A 14,572-nucleotide genomic window follows, 5' to 3' on the forward strand; every position below is an offset into this window, starting at 1 on the left:
ATCGTTAACTTACGATGAAAGATACAAATTTCAAAGATAATAAATTAACGTTTCATAAGTCTGAAGGTTCCGTTGAAGAACCGCGATAAGATTTTACAGTTAAGTCGTATAAATGATTTATGTTAAGGGCATTTAAAAAATGCATTAAATGTGGCTGATAACCGCTAGTAGCTAATTTAAACGCAACATGCGCCATGTATGCGCGTAATTCGCAAAACGCTTGATACATTTGTTCTAGTCTCTTAAAATTGGGATGTACGCATACCGTAGATTTCATGGTCCATCTTTGAGATCGTAATCTATTGTGAAATTTCAAGATAACTTTAAATATATTGTTTAAACATACGCGTACTTTTTCACCACGAGCATTGAGCATACATCTGTAAAAAGAAACGAATAAGACGAGTAAGGAAAAGGCCATTCTATGAAAACCCGTAAATTTCTTACCTCGAAAGTATTCGTTTTATGTAATTTACATGCGACAAATATATTTGATCCAGGGTCAAAGAATTTTCTAAATCTTTCTCAAATTCAGTCCAACTAGCGTATAAGACGCTACACGTTAAATAATTATGCAACGCGTTCATAAACTGCGTCATCGAATGTCTGTAGAGCTGCAACTGTGAACAAATCGACACGAGCATCATTGTATGTATATTGTACATAAATTCTGTGATCGACAAACGAAAGTCAACTCACCTTATGATATTGTGGCGACGCGAGTGTTTTCCGTTCTCTCTTCATGATATTGAAATCTTCTTGTAACACCCATGATACCCGGCCGCTTGTTATTAGAAATTTAAATACTTTACCGTATTGTTGCATAACCGCGTCGTCGAGTATAATATTCAACGGCCAAGTTATCTTGTAATTCAGCGAAAGACAGTCCAATGCAGCTGGATCGGACATCTACGAAGCGTAGGCGAGGGCGCGTTACGATACAATACAAGTACATACATATGTAAATATAAGAGTAACAAAAAAGTAAAACTAAAACGAACGACGCATTGTAGATTTGTCGCTTACATACATGTAACTGCATCGGTGCGTTTATCGCCGATAGGCCGAGAAGTTCCGAGTTTACGTAAACGCTATTGAACGAATTAACTAGGGCTCGTTCTAGCAGATTCGTTAACGTGGCCGAATTAAATAATTCAACCGGTAACGAGATCTCGTACAGACGGGTGTACAGCGAATCTGTCAAGCTCTTGGCGAATTCTCCGTTCAACAAGAAGAAGTAACTTCTTAGGCTGTGCAAGTGCAATAGTAAATTATTTTCCTCCACGAAGTATTTGATAACGGCATTGTTAACGAGTCGGCTCTGCACTTCGAGAGGAATACGAATCGATTTCTCCAGATAAGCTTGGAGGGAAGTGTGATCGATCAGTTCGATGTCGGCAACGGTTAAAGGAGTTGTTTCCGTTAACGCGATGGTAGTGATGGAAGGCGGTTCGTCCTGTTGCAACGCAAATATGTCGGAGAACGTTGCATCTTTTCTCATGGCGGTAGGCGATTTTGTACATGTACGAGAGTTACTGGATAACATGTCGGTAGTTGAGATTTCGATGGGCGATCGATCCTCTGAAGGATGCGTTTCCGACACAGGACTTTGCACCGATGAAGGAAAATTGTCCGTCGTACAAGACATGGGTGTTTCCAAGCCGTTTCTCTCGTTCGGAGTATCCGTGGTATCATCGACAACATTTCTTGGCAAATCGTTCGAATTCGATGCGATCCGAATCTTTCGTATGTCAAATTCATTATTATTTGGCGTCATATTACCTTCCAAGGACCACGTCGAGTCTTTGCTAACGAACGATTTCATCGCTGCCGCATTATCGATCTTGACAACGTTTAAGACATTTGGTCTCTCAACGGCGACGACGGTCGACTTGATGTAAGGTACCGTTGTATTCGAGTCTGTGTATAACCGATTGGTATCCGTGGTAACAATGGCCGCTGTTCTGGTTGGGGTATCGTTTAGCTTCGACTCTTCTTCTACTTTTCGATTGTTCAAGAAATCACAGAAACTGTTCTCTACGTTGTTATTGTTCGTAGTTATGTCGACGAATGCGGTGCGAACAATGCTTCGACAAGATGTTCTCGAGTAATTTTTATTTTCGTCTTCGAACGGTATTGATATTTCTGTCAGAGGGCTCGATCCCGAGATGGATACAGAAACGGATTCAGCTTTAGCCTTTTCTTCTTCTTCTTCTCCTTTTTCTTTTACTTTTTCTACTTCATCTGCTTCGTCCCTTTCTCTTAGAATTTTCCTGAATAGGTCCTGCGAATTTTGTTTCGTCGACGTTAGTACATCCACTCTCTTATCATAGAATGCCATTCTCTTAGCACGCCATTGAGAACGTGCGTGACGTTTATCAATGTCGAGTGCTAGATTCTCATAGTAATTCAAAATATTTGTTCTGCGACAAGAAAAAGATTCATTTCTGACTAAGATTAACAGTTACGGAACCAAACAGTAAATGACAAGTAGAATCAGAAAATTAGTGTACCGTTCGATGCGTCGTAAATTTTCTTGCAAAGCGCTACTTCCGAATAAAAATTCCGTATCGTACGATTCAATTTCTTTCTTCTGTTTTCTATTCTTATTCTTTTTCTGTGCTTCGACAATCAAACATTGTTCTTTCAAATTTGTTAGGAAGTCGCGTTTTGTTTGTGCTATCTTCTTCAGCGCAGCCTCTCGTTCTTCTGAAATCGAAAAACAGAAAGTACTCTGACATATTTTTGATATATCTAGATATCTAGCGGATATTTTAGAATTTCGAAAAAGCTTCTCTTACCCCTGATTCTCGTGAGCGTATCACGTTGTGCGCGAACTACAAACTCGGCCATTTCCTTTTCCAGTTGTTTTTTACCTTGTATGGCCGTGGAGAGGGAAAGTATCGGACCAAGGGCAGATTTTCCTTTCTCTTCGTAAATACGGTATCTCAATGATTGTTCGTATAACGCGTTTATACTCAAGCAAACCTTCACTTCGGGTTGTTCAGTCAGACAAACACGGCACACGGGATTCTAAAACATCGTTTTGAGATCAGTACGGTGTAGTTTGTACTACAATTATACGATACTTTAATGTTATTCACTTGGACGCGTACCTTTGTACTGCAGATTCGTAAAAGTCGCACGGTTTTTCCACATTGAAGTATCGATTCCGTTAAACCGTTTAAAAAACCTGGAATCCCTTCTGTCCGAATGCTGAAACTTTTCGTCCAAAATTTATGGTCCCTGTTACGTAAGTATTGCGGTCGCGTTTTAATCATAAACTCTCCATAAATATCGTCGCATACGCCTTCGAACATCCATTTTTGGAGAAACCTGAAAACTATTTGATTAAGGGGCGTATATTCTACCATCAAACGCATCTTTCTTAAAATAATATATGTACCGAAAGTAAACTTCACAGCAAGATTTCAATAAAGAATAGAATACCAAAGCGACTTTCGCGTTTGTCACCTGAACCGCTTCGTTATAAATTCTAGCGATAATGCTACTTCCTTCCCGAAGCGTACATTGATTTTCTCTGTAAGGTTCGCACAGTTTGGCAACTTTAGTGATTAGGCTGGCCACTGGACGCACTCTTTGAAACGTTTTCAGCAACCTTTCCGAATTATTCTCATAGTTAAAGATTCTTACAAGCACGGCTTGATAATGGAGCAGCAGTTCCTTAATATTTGTACGTACAGCCTACAAAGCGACAGACTGAATTGCTTGAATGAATATTGTAATTTCCAACTTTATTTTTATATTTATAAAAATTCCTTTCAAACCTTAAATATAAGGCCCTCTTGCGAGAACTTGCCGCTTTGTGACTTCGGCGTAATAAAGTCCGATAAGAATCGAAAACAGTTACCCCAATTGATAGCTTCTTGGCAAACTTTCTCTAATAATTCCGAGCTTACACCGTACACGCTAATGTTCTCTCGCAAGATGAATCCTGTCTATCAAATTCAGATTAACCAGATGCGTATTACCGTCTGACCGAATTTTCAAGTCAATCGAAGTCGATCGAATGTCCATCGGAATTACATACCATGTGTGCATAGTAAAAGGTATTTGACTCTATTCCAAGTAACATCGACTTCGCGTCGTTCACAAAGTCTCGTATTGGAATTTCTTCCACGAGGAGCGCAGAGTTCATTAGCTGTATGAAACAAGTCAAGGAGATATTATATTAGCGAATTGGTAACATAAGAACGATCGTAAACATGTATGCTTTACCTTTTCCGAGAGCAATGGTAAACTACTCATTTGTTTCATTTTTACTAAATGTATTGAAGCTGCTGGCATATCGGTCAAAAACCCTAATTCTTTCGTACATTGTATATCTCCGAGTCGTTCCCATGTACGACGATCGAAAGGAGACGTGTCGTATACGTAAGTATCTTTCCACTCCTGATTCCAACCATCGATAGCATACTCTAATTCATCTACAATACTATGATCCGAAGACTTCCAGGTACCTATAAGACTTTCATTTTCCATGATTACTGCTTCCGAGCGAGAAGACAAGAGACACGAATTGTTTGCTACAAGACCCTTTTCGTTAGAAAAAGTAAATTTAGATTCCTCCCTGTTGTCGTACGACTGAAAGAGAAAATTATTTTAGAATTGTTTGAATTGGTAGACTTTTTCCGAGTACAATTCGATGGTATAGCTTATTCCTCACCGCTATTTCCCGTGACAAATACGGATCCAAACTCAGGTGTTTGATAAAGCGATGGTTTGAAAACATCAGTGCTTGAGAGGATACCGTATCGAATGCATGGGTGGATATAAAATCAGATGCAACAGATATACTGCCACGTATAAAAACAAAATCAATAACGTTAAATTGTTTTTAAATAAAAGAAGCTTGTAAATTTTTATGCGGCTTACTCTATAGACTCTGTTTCGATTGTGCCTTTGGACTTTACTGTTCCATGCAAAAAGTGCAATTCGTTCATAACTGTAGTTGGCATAACATGTGTAATCTGTAGCCTTTGAGGTTCTAACGTCGCTTCAAATTTATCCGACAACACAAAACATTCCATAGGATATATTTGGAAAGACGATACGTTATTTGTTGTGTACATGATTTCAGGCACAGCAGGATTAGCTTTGCCATAATAAAATATATTCTAAACATTATAAATGAGAAAAGATAGAAACCAATGAAATTTCAAATATTTTTTACATTTAAACTTGGAACTTACCGTAATTGGTTCAGGAACGATATTGAAATTTTTTAATTGAACTAACAGCTGTAGAACAGAATAAACAGGTGCTTCCAAACAAGTATGCTCTTCGAGTTCCTCCAGTAGTCTTTCCAACGTATTAGCATCGCATAAACGCCTTAACCTTAACTTCATTACAAAGACATGCTTTTGTATTTCAAGTATTGGATCTACTTGTTCAAGATCCGAATAATCTGACGAAAAAAACATAATAACCAAGTTGTAAAACAGACACAAGTAAAACTTTGTTATTACACATTCAAATGTTACCACTATGTTCTTGAAAAGTTTACTCACCAGCTTTTTTCAATAATATTTCAAAAGCCTTGCTCCGAAGATATTTGATCACTTTATAATCATGTTCATACGTAAATCGAGTGTTTCGTTGAAAAGGCTGTCGATGTGCTTGCAATATATGTCTACTCAATTCGGTTACAAGACCGTAGACATCAGTATCATTGTTGAGATTCATGATGATGATATTCTTGATAGTAATTATAGATTCAAACTATTCATTACAATATAAGAATGCGTATTTACACTTCCGCGTGATGTCGTTTAAGAATCATCAACCAAAACATGTACATATTTAAAATACCTACTACAATCTCCTCGTTACGCCAAAATTTTAAATGCTGTGCGCAACATCTTTGCGCATATTTCTACACAGTTTTTTCTATGTGTGAAGTAAGAACAGAGAGGAATGAGAGTGCTCACGCCCGGGTTTTCGGCGTTCCCGATATAGTGCTGACATCTGCTCAGCCTTAGCATGGCACAGAACCGGTCAGTCTTTCCTGGAACAGAACCGGTCAGTCTTTTAGCATGGCACAGAACCGGTCAGTCTTTCCTGGGACAGAACCGGTCAGTCTTTTAGCATAAAACTGAACGCACATTATTTTTTTAACCAGGATTAGAACGTACAGCTTAATTGTTGTACATGAAATATGTAACTAACATGTAAATCTTGTGTACAAAATCTCTAATTAATATAAATTAAGAATAATATTAATTGTAATGATACGTATTTTATTTTTTTTCCAAGTTTGTAGTTGCAAACTTTAGTTGTAAAAAATGGAAAATCCGGAAAAATTCGAACAAATACAGATCTCACATCGAAGTTTAAAAGCGACCAAACTGAATATTAATTTAATAATGAGCTATTGTCATCAACACTATCTTAAATTTTTTCATATATATAGCTACTGTTATTATTAATTAAAAAAAAATTTCTTTCATGAATAAATATTTTTTCCACCTCAGCACCATAAGATTTTTACTAGATGACTTTAAAAACACATTAGAACTATTTTTAAATAATTTTACTCGAAAACATTCTAGTTTACTCTTTATTTCACCGTTCTACTAATTTTTTATGGGCTGCATTGCAGCTCTGTTTAACACTCCTTTACAACTCAATACCATGGTACCATCCATATTCAAGGAAGAACAATTTTTTGCGACGACCATTGAAAAAATAAAAGTGTTTCCTTCATTTCAGTCCTTTAGTGCGTTGGTGACGTAGCGCCCAGCACACCTACCTGTGTTCTGTGTCACATCTGGAGTTTTATGGTACGCTAACAATCCCTATTGAGTCGCAAGCCAGACCATACAAACGAATGCATCCACAACTTCCAGAGACCTGCCTCCAAAACTAATTAAAGGAAGGCTAGACATGCAGTGTGTACTAAACTCCTCAAAAGAGGTGGATTCCAGTCGCTCGTGTCATAAACCGCATTCGATACTTCATCGACAGGGTGATCTTACATATTTCTGTAACAGTTCCTGAACACATTATCATTCATCTGAAACTGCTTTGTACGACATTACACACGCCACATAATTTTTATTTTCTAATTTTATCAAAGTAGTATATATAACAGAATCATACAAGTGTCTACAATTACTTGAAATCCAAAATACAGAGCGTTTCTTCCTCTGCGACTGTAAAAAAAGGACTTTAAAAGAATGTTTAGATAACAGGTGGGCTGTCCTTCCAAAAGGCACCTGTGACCAGAGTTGGGCATTATTTAGATAAAAAATTATTTAAATAACGATTCGAATAAAAGATACTTTATCTTTATTCGTTATTCAAAGGTTTGAATAAAAAAAGTATCTTTATTCGACGAGTATCAGATAAATAATTTTATTCGACGAGAATTTATCCGACGAATAAAGATAATTTTTTTTATTCGAAGCGGATTTATTCGAACTTCGAATAATTTTTTCATCTTTTATCTATATCTTTTATTCGAAGGCTTCCAATAAATCTTCGAATAACTTTTGCCGAGCGCCGAGCATCAAAGACTCAGCGAAGACAGACGACATACAATGTAAGCGGATGGAGAATCGCGCACGAATGAAAGTTTAAACTTTTAGATTTTTCAACATATCCTCAAAAAATTGTGACGAGCGAATGGAGGGGATTTTCCTGATGAAAATGAGATCAAATTCGAGTGTAATCGAACAAGTTTCACTGATACGTAATGGTACGATAAAAATTACAATCTCATTAAAGACAGTCCAAATGATGTCGTGTTTGCACTCATTTTGATCGGAACAAGCTCTACAACTCATTCGTCTTAACAATATTGTTCTGATTAAAAACATAAAAGCATAAATTGCCAATAATGCTGGATTCTCCATCTGCTTACATTGTAGGTTGTTGGTCGGTCGTTGGTCTTTGAAGTTCCGAGCTCTTAGAGTCGCGAGATATCGGTGTGAAACAACTGCCAATCCAATTGCAAAACTTCTTTATTTCTCATTATTTTTTTATGGGACTTGCGCCAACTAATTCGTGGCATTCTTCTGATTAAAATGACACTAAACACGGTACAAATTGGACTGTATTTAGCATTTTTATCCGTAGATTTATTCGAAGGCTTCGAATAAATCTTCGGATAACTTTTGCCAGCTCGACGAATAAACGGCGACGACGGCCGACGAGGACCGACGAGCGCCGAACGTCGAAGACCCAGCGACGACAGACGACATACAATGTAAGCGGATGGAGAATCGCCCACGAATGAAAGTTTAAACTCTTAGATTTTTTAACATATCCTCATAAAATTGTGACGAGCGAATGGAGGGGATTTTCCTGATGAAAATGAGGTCAAATTCGAGTGTAATCGAACAAGTTTCACTGATATGTAATGTTACGATAAGAATTACAATCTCATTAAACACAGTCCAAATGATGTCGTGTTTGGACTCATTTCGATCGGAACAAGCTCTACAACTCGTTCGTCTTAACAATATTGTTCTGATTAAAAACATACAAGCATAAATTGCCAATAATGCACGATTCTCCATCCGCTTACATTCTGTGCCGTTTGGCAGTCGCTGGGTCTTAGACATTCGGCGCTCGTCGGTCCTCGTCGGCCGTCGTCGCCGTTTATTCGTCGAGCTGGCAAAAGTTATAGCAAAAATTATCGAAGCCTTCGAATAAATCTACGGATAAAAATGCTAAATACAGTCCAATTTGTACCGTGTTTAGTGTCATTTTAATCAGAAGAATGCCACGAATTAGTTGGCGCAAGTCCCATAAAAATATCATGAAAAACAATGAAGTTTTGCAATTGGATTGGTAGTTGTTTCACACCGATATCTCGCGACTCTGCGAGCTCGGAACTTCAAAGACCAGCGACCGACCAACAGCCTACAATGTAAGCAGATGGGGAATCGAGCATTACTGGCAATTTATGCTTGTATGTTTTTAATCAGAACAATATTGTTAAGACGAATGAGTTGTAGAGCTTGTTCCGATCGAAATGAGTCCAAACACGACATCATTTGGACTGTCTTTAATGAGATTGTATTTTTTATCGTAAAATTAGGTATCAGTGAAACTTGTTCGATTACACTCGAATTTGACCTCATTTTCATCAGGAAAATCCCCTCCATTCGCTCGTCACAATTTCATGAGGATATATTGAAAAATCTAAAAGTTTAAACTTTCATACGTGCGCGATTCTCCATTCGCTTACATTGTATGTCGTCCGTCGTTGCTGGGTCTTTGAAGCTCGGCGCTCGGCAAAAGTTATTCCAAGATTTATTCGAAGCCTTCGAATAAAAGATACAGATAAAAGATGAAAAAATTATTCGAAGTTCGAATAAATCCGCTTCGAATAGAAAAAATTATCTTTATTCGTCGGATAAATTCTCGACGAATAAAATTATTTATCCGATACTCGTCCAATAAAGATGCTTTTTTTTATTCGAACCTTCAAATAACAAATAAAGATAAAGTATCTTTTATTCAAATTTTCATTTAAATAATTTTTTATCCCAAATAATGCCCATCTCTGCGAGGGCCGTTAGCACCGTGAAAGATTTACTTAATATTTAATTGAATTTAATAATTACAAAGAGGGTATCATGAACAAAGTGCATGCACTTGGAACTGTTACAGAAATATGTAAGATCACCCTTTCGATGAAGTATCGAATGAGGTTTATAACACGAGCGACTGGAATCCGCCTCTTTTGAGGAGTATAGTACACACTGCATGTCTAGCCTTCCTTTAATTAGTTTTGGAGGCAGGTCTCTGGAAGTTGTGGATGCATTCGCTTGTACGGTCTGGCTTGCGAGTCAATAGCAATTGTTAGCGTACCATAAAACTCCAGATGTTACACAGAACACAGGTAGGTGTGCTGGGCGCTACGTCACCAACGCACTAAAGGACTGAAATGAAGGAAACACTTTTGTTTTTTCAATGGTCGTCGCAAAAAATTGTTCTTCCTTGAATATGGATGGTACCATGGTATTGAGTTGTAAAGGAGTGTTAAACAGAGCTGCAATGCAGCCCATAAAAAATTAGTAGAACGGTGAAATAAAGAGTAAACTAGAATGTTTTCGAGTAAAATTATTTAAAAATAGTTCTAATGTGTTTTTAAAGTCATCTAGTAAAAATCTTATGGTGCTGAGGTGGAAAAATATTTATTCATTAAAGGAAAAATTTTTTAAATTAATAATAACAGTAGCTAAATATATGAAAAAATTTAAGATAGTGTTGATGACAATAGCTCATTATTAAATTAATATTCAGGTTGGTCGCTTTTAAACTTCGATATGAGATCTTTATTTGTTCGAATTTTTCCGGATTTTCCATTTTTTACAACTAAAGTTTGCAACTACAAACTTGGAAAAAAAAATAAAATACGTATCATTACAATTAATATTAGAGATTTTGTACACAAGATTTACATGTTAGTTACATATTTCATATAAAACAATTAAGCTGTACGTTCTAATCCTGGTTAAAAAAATAATGTGCGTTCAGTTTTATGCTAAAAGACTGACCGGTTCTGTGCCATGCTAAAAGACTGACCGGTTCTGTTCCAGGAAAGACTGACCGGTTCTGTGCCATGCTAAAGCGGCGATGTCACGAAAGTGGGAACGCCGAAACCCCGGGCGTGAGCACTCTCATTCCTCTCTGGTAATACCAGAGAGGAAATGACAGTGCTCACGCTCGGGGTTTTAGTGTCCCCACTTTTCTAAATCAGCCTTTTAGCCTGAAACAGAATCTGCATCATCTTTTTAGCCAGGAACAGGACCTGCATCATCTTTTTATCCTGTATTAGAACCTGCATCATCTTTTAGGCTGGATCAGAGCCTACATAGAAGAGCCTCTTTTAATGTGGAAGTAGCAATCCACTCAGGCATTATTAGGAATTCGCTGCTAATGATGCAGGTTCTGGTCCAGGCTAAAAATTAGGCTAGGGGGCAGCACTATACCGGGGATGTGGCGGTTGTAGATAATGTAGTTTTCTGTATCGATTAATTTGTTTATATTTAGTCGTTATCATTTATTTTGTTTCTGGTTTCCTACCAACAAAATTATTGACATAACAAATTGCTACGGATTAAAATAAATACTGAAAGAGATAAGACGTCTTTTATTTGGAGAAATATATTACACTCCTACAGGGACACTAAAATTCCGGACGTGAGCACTCTCATTTCCTCTGTGGTTTTAAGTTACCAGAGTCACTACTTAAGTTTTTAGACTAAGCAGTTGGTATGCTTAGTTTTTGATACCCACGCCCTGAAGAAAAAGAAATTCAGTTAGACTGTTGCGTCGCAGTGTGGTGGAATAGGGATTTTGGTTGTGGGTTCGAGTGCCCGTGAAGCGCTGAAGCGCTCTGCTCGTGGAAGTTAAGAAATAAACTTTGTACACAGAGTTTAAAGGCGAAAAACTGTTGTAGATTTTATTAGAAGTACTTGGAGATGTAACTCCCTCAGTTCTACAATGAGTTCTGTCTCATCCTGGAGCTTCGAATCCTTTTTCTAGCTTCTTCCTTCTCGTCTCGCTTCCTTAGCCAATAGGAAAATTGGGATCTTCTGGCTAGGCGTTGATTCGTCGGATCACTCGTCTTCCGGTTGCTGCTTGATGGTGATTGGTAGTGGATGGATCTTAATAGCGCACGCACGGGAGTGGGGTACGCATGAGGGTGAAGCCCCGCCAAAACAAGGGACGTGGGGCCATGTGGGACCGAACAAGAGAGAGGTCCGAGGGAGTTCCAAGTGGTCCTTGACTGAGAATTTATGACCTCTTGTCCTTAACTGATTCCGGACTTCGACTATCCCTAATTTATGTTGAATTGGAGAAGCTACTCTAAGAGGCTGCGTGACTTTCTCTAAATTCCTCAATTAGTCTCGCCGACTCGAATTTCGTCAAGGATCTCTATGGAACTCTCCCGGTCTTTCTTTACCTACTCTAAACTATCGCGTCCAAATAGAATACATATGTATTAAATACGCGATTGCATCTTATATTTAAATTTCCCTCTCCACGCCATTAATCGATGCTATATATATATATCTAGCTATGTTCGCGTGGTCAACTGGCCACGCTACAAGACAACCACAGCTCTGCTGGGCGTAGGACTGCCAACTCCCTGTCTGTGCTTTCCCTAGGCGCTGCCCAGAGGAATGACGACTCTAGCGCCAAACTCCCTACAATATTGCTGCCAACTATGCCACCTGTCGGATTACCTAGGGAGTTACACATACTCCCTATCGTAACTACGTTCGTGTGGTCATGCAACAACAGTCATCACGGTTGGTAGTATTGAGTTTAAGATTGACTTATTCAGTACCATCCGATAACTGTGTATTTAGTAAACAATAACATAAACAACAAATTGTACGTAACGTGACCGGACGTTTATCCGAATGCATTGTAATTTGTTGCATTTGAGAAATTTCACCGTTAATATTCGAATTAAAATGTATCCATTGATGGAACTCTTGTTTTCAAAAACCAAATGATAATTTACGATTTGTGTTAAGCTACACTGTGCATATAAGGATGCTTTCGTTGCTGTCCGTTTGAAAATTTCTTCGAGGTAAGGTCCCCTATCGTTATTTTTATTTTATTAGACATTAATAGCCAACATTCTACAGATACCTCTTAGGAATAGATACCATAATGGCCGAAGAAAACACTGAGATTTGTGGATTTCTAGATGTTAAGTATCTCAATGGTAAATGTAAGGTTCATAAGGTGAAGAAAAGGACTCTAGCTCCTTGGAAGGTTTGGAGAAGACGATGGTGTTCTATAAAAAAATTGGGTCCTGGTTTGGGCATTAAAGTGCAACTTGATTATAACATTAGCAGCAACTTCAATGCATTGCCAAACGATAAAGACAGTTCGTTGACAATACCGTCGGATGTTATTATTTGTCGAACTCAATCTAGGTCTAAACAGTTTGCCTTTGGCATATTTCCTACCAAAGAAAGGAAGCCGTTGATATACTTTGCAGGTACTTCAGAAACAGAATCGCAACGATGGATGGCTAATATCAGGCAACTTTTGCGACCCAGAAAGAATCAGTTTTTGCCCGGATCTTATAGCATATCTATGGTGGATAATGCGCATTCCAAGGCATCAGGACTTATCGGTACACAATATCGTATATATATTATCGATATTTGACCTGTAATTAGAGAAAATAACATGGTGACAGTGAAATTTTAATAATTTTTTAGGATTGTACGGTGATTTGGTAGCTGGTACGATGGGGATGTTTATTAAGGACGCTCACTCAGGCAAAGAGATAGAAACTTTCGAATGGAAAGAATTTGGTCAATTTCATCATAGTACGGCGGGTCATCCAGAAGACGTTAAATGCATTTGCGTAATTCATACGACTAAAGAATTCCGTGGCGGAGTCGGAGAGCTTCATATATTTTGTTTAGAAGCTGGCAAATTACTTCAAGAGTTAGTAACACAAGGTCGTGGTCCGAGAAACAAACCGATAAGGAGACCCTGGAGTTTAAGCGAGGGTGATCTTAGAATATTAAAGTTTGAAGAAACGCAACGAAATTATTCAATCCTGAGCGAACGAATAGACGCCAGGAAATTAAATAAAAGTAGAAAAGGTACTATAGAGCACGAACAATCGTGTTCGAAAGTCCACAACAAGCAGGCAGAAAATGTCTATCAACCGGAACCATTCAGTGTTCCAAATGTTACCAGCAACAGAGGAGACTGGTCGAGTTATCCTTACGATAGAAGAATTTCCGATATTTCAGTAGCTTCTGGGATTTACGAAGAAATTGCGGATGAGGTAGAGTGCGGTAGAGCAACAACTTCACGTTTCTGTATGGATCAATTTTTCCATAATTGCCGATCGGACGAACCTCCACCTTTACCACCGCGACAAAGATGTGCATCAGAATCGATGAAGGGTGTTAGGTTCGTGTTTGAGATTAGTACGGCTCAACGTTACGTACGTTTCAATTTTTTGGCAACATTAATGTTTTATTTTTGAAGGTCTCAAGACGTGTTGATTTCTGAAAGCGGTATTCTATCGGTAATGCCAAACCGAAATTCAGGACAGAGCGAAAGAAATAGTTTTACATTGCAAAAAGTTGCGGACACCTGCAATTACGTTCCCATGTCACCAAGATTAAAAGATATTACTCTGCATCACTTGCAGTCCCAAACTGCTCTGCAAGAGAATGACTATGTTATAATGCGATAAACTCTGCAATGACAGTAGTTTATAAGGTTCTCAACTGTGCAAACCAATACTCAATATTAGTATTATGTTATTTCTTTCCTCGTTCGCACAATTTAATTTTTTGCAATGCCTTTCTTTTAAGGGATAAAAAGAACCATACGTTTTTACTTTAAAATGAAACACATTCGTTGCGAGTGTAATAGCAAGGTAAGAAAAAGAAGAGCGAGGAGAGGATCGATAATTCAGTATTAAAAAAAATTTTGCATTTTTATTGGTAGAAAACTTGATATACTAAGTTTAATCAAATTTCGAAATTTGTACATGTGCGAGGATGCCATTTTCAGGCCTGATACTGAAGCATATTGTCCAAGC

At 38.0% G+C, this 14,572-nt stretch overlaps 2 protein-coding genes across 3 annotated transcripts; one reads left to right on the top strand and one right to left on the bottom strand.

Annotated features, from left to right (window-relative positions):
* Positions 1-13: 13 nt before the first annotated feature.
* On the bottom strand, positions 14-5,866 carry Grip163 (gamma-tubulin complex component 6). Its single transcript, XM_076805642.1, has 15 exons — positions 5,532-5,866; positions 5,214-5,428; positions 4,897-5,138; positions 4,688-4,817; positions 4,240-4,605; positions 4,052-4,162; positions 3,789-3,959; positions 3,407-3,705; positions 3,117-3,336; positions 2,802-3,033; positions 2,514-2,709; positions 1,031-2,423; positions 700-909; positions 448-620; positions 14-380 (listed from the first exon to the last, which is right to left on the bottom strand). Exons 1-15 carry the CDS (start codon positions 5,704-5,706, stop codon positions 53-55), a joined length of 4,461 nt encoding a protein of 1,486 aa, XP_076661757.1. The 5' UTR covers positions 5,707-5,866; the 3' UTR covers positions 14-52.
* Positions 5,867-12,266: 6,400 nt separating this feature from the next.
* On the top strand, positions 12,267-14,224 carry LOC143365612 (uncharacterized). Of its 2 annotated transcripts, XM_076805961.1 has the most exons (5): positions 12,267-12,580; positions 12,639-12,883; positions 12,998-13,135; positions 13,224-13,932; positions 14,011-14,224. In XM_076805961.1, exons 2-5 carry the CDS (start codon positions 12,664-12,666, stop codon positions 14,219-14,221), a joined length of 1,278 nt encoding a protein of 425 aa, XP_076662076.1. In that variant the 5' UTR covers positions 12,267-12,580; positions 12,639-12,663; the 3' UTR covers positions 14,222-14,224. The 2 variants fall into 2 exon arrangements, with proteins under 2 accessions (XP_076662076.1, XP_076662066.1); XM_076805951.1 differs by having other exon boundaries at positions 12,279-12,580; positions 12,639-13,135.
* The last annotated feature ends 348 nt before the right edge of the window (positions 14,225-14,572 follow it).

Source organism: Halictus rubicundus, chromosome 1 (assembly GCF_050948215.1).
Source record: "Halictus rubicundus isolate RS-2024b chromosome 1, iyHalRubi1_principal, whole genome shotgun sequence".
Classification (NCBI taxonomy): Eukaryota; Metazoa; Arthropoda; class Insecta; order Hymenoptera; family Halictidae; genus Halictus; species Halictus rubicundus.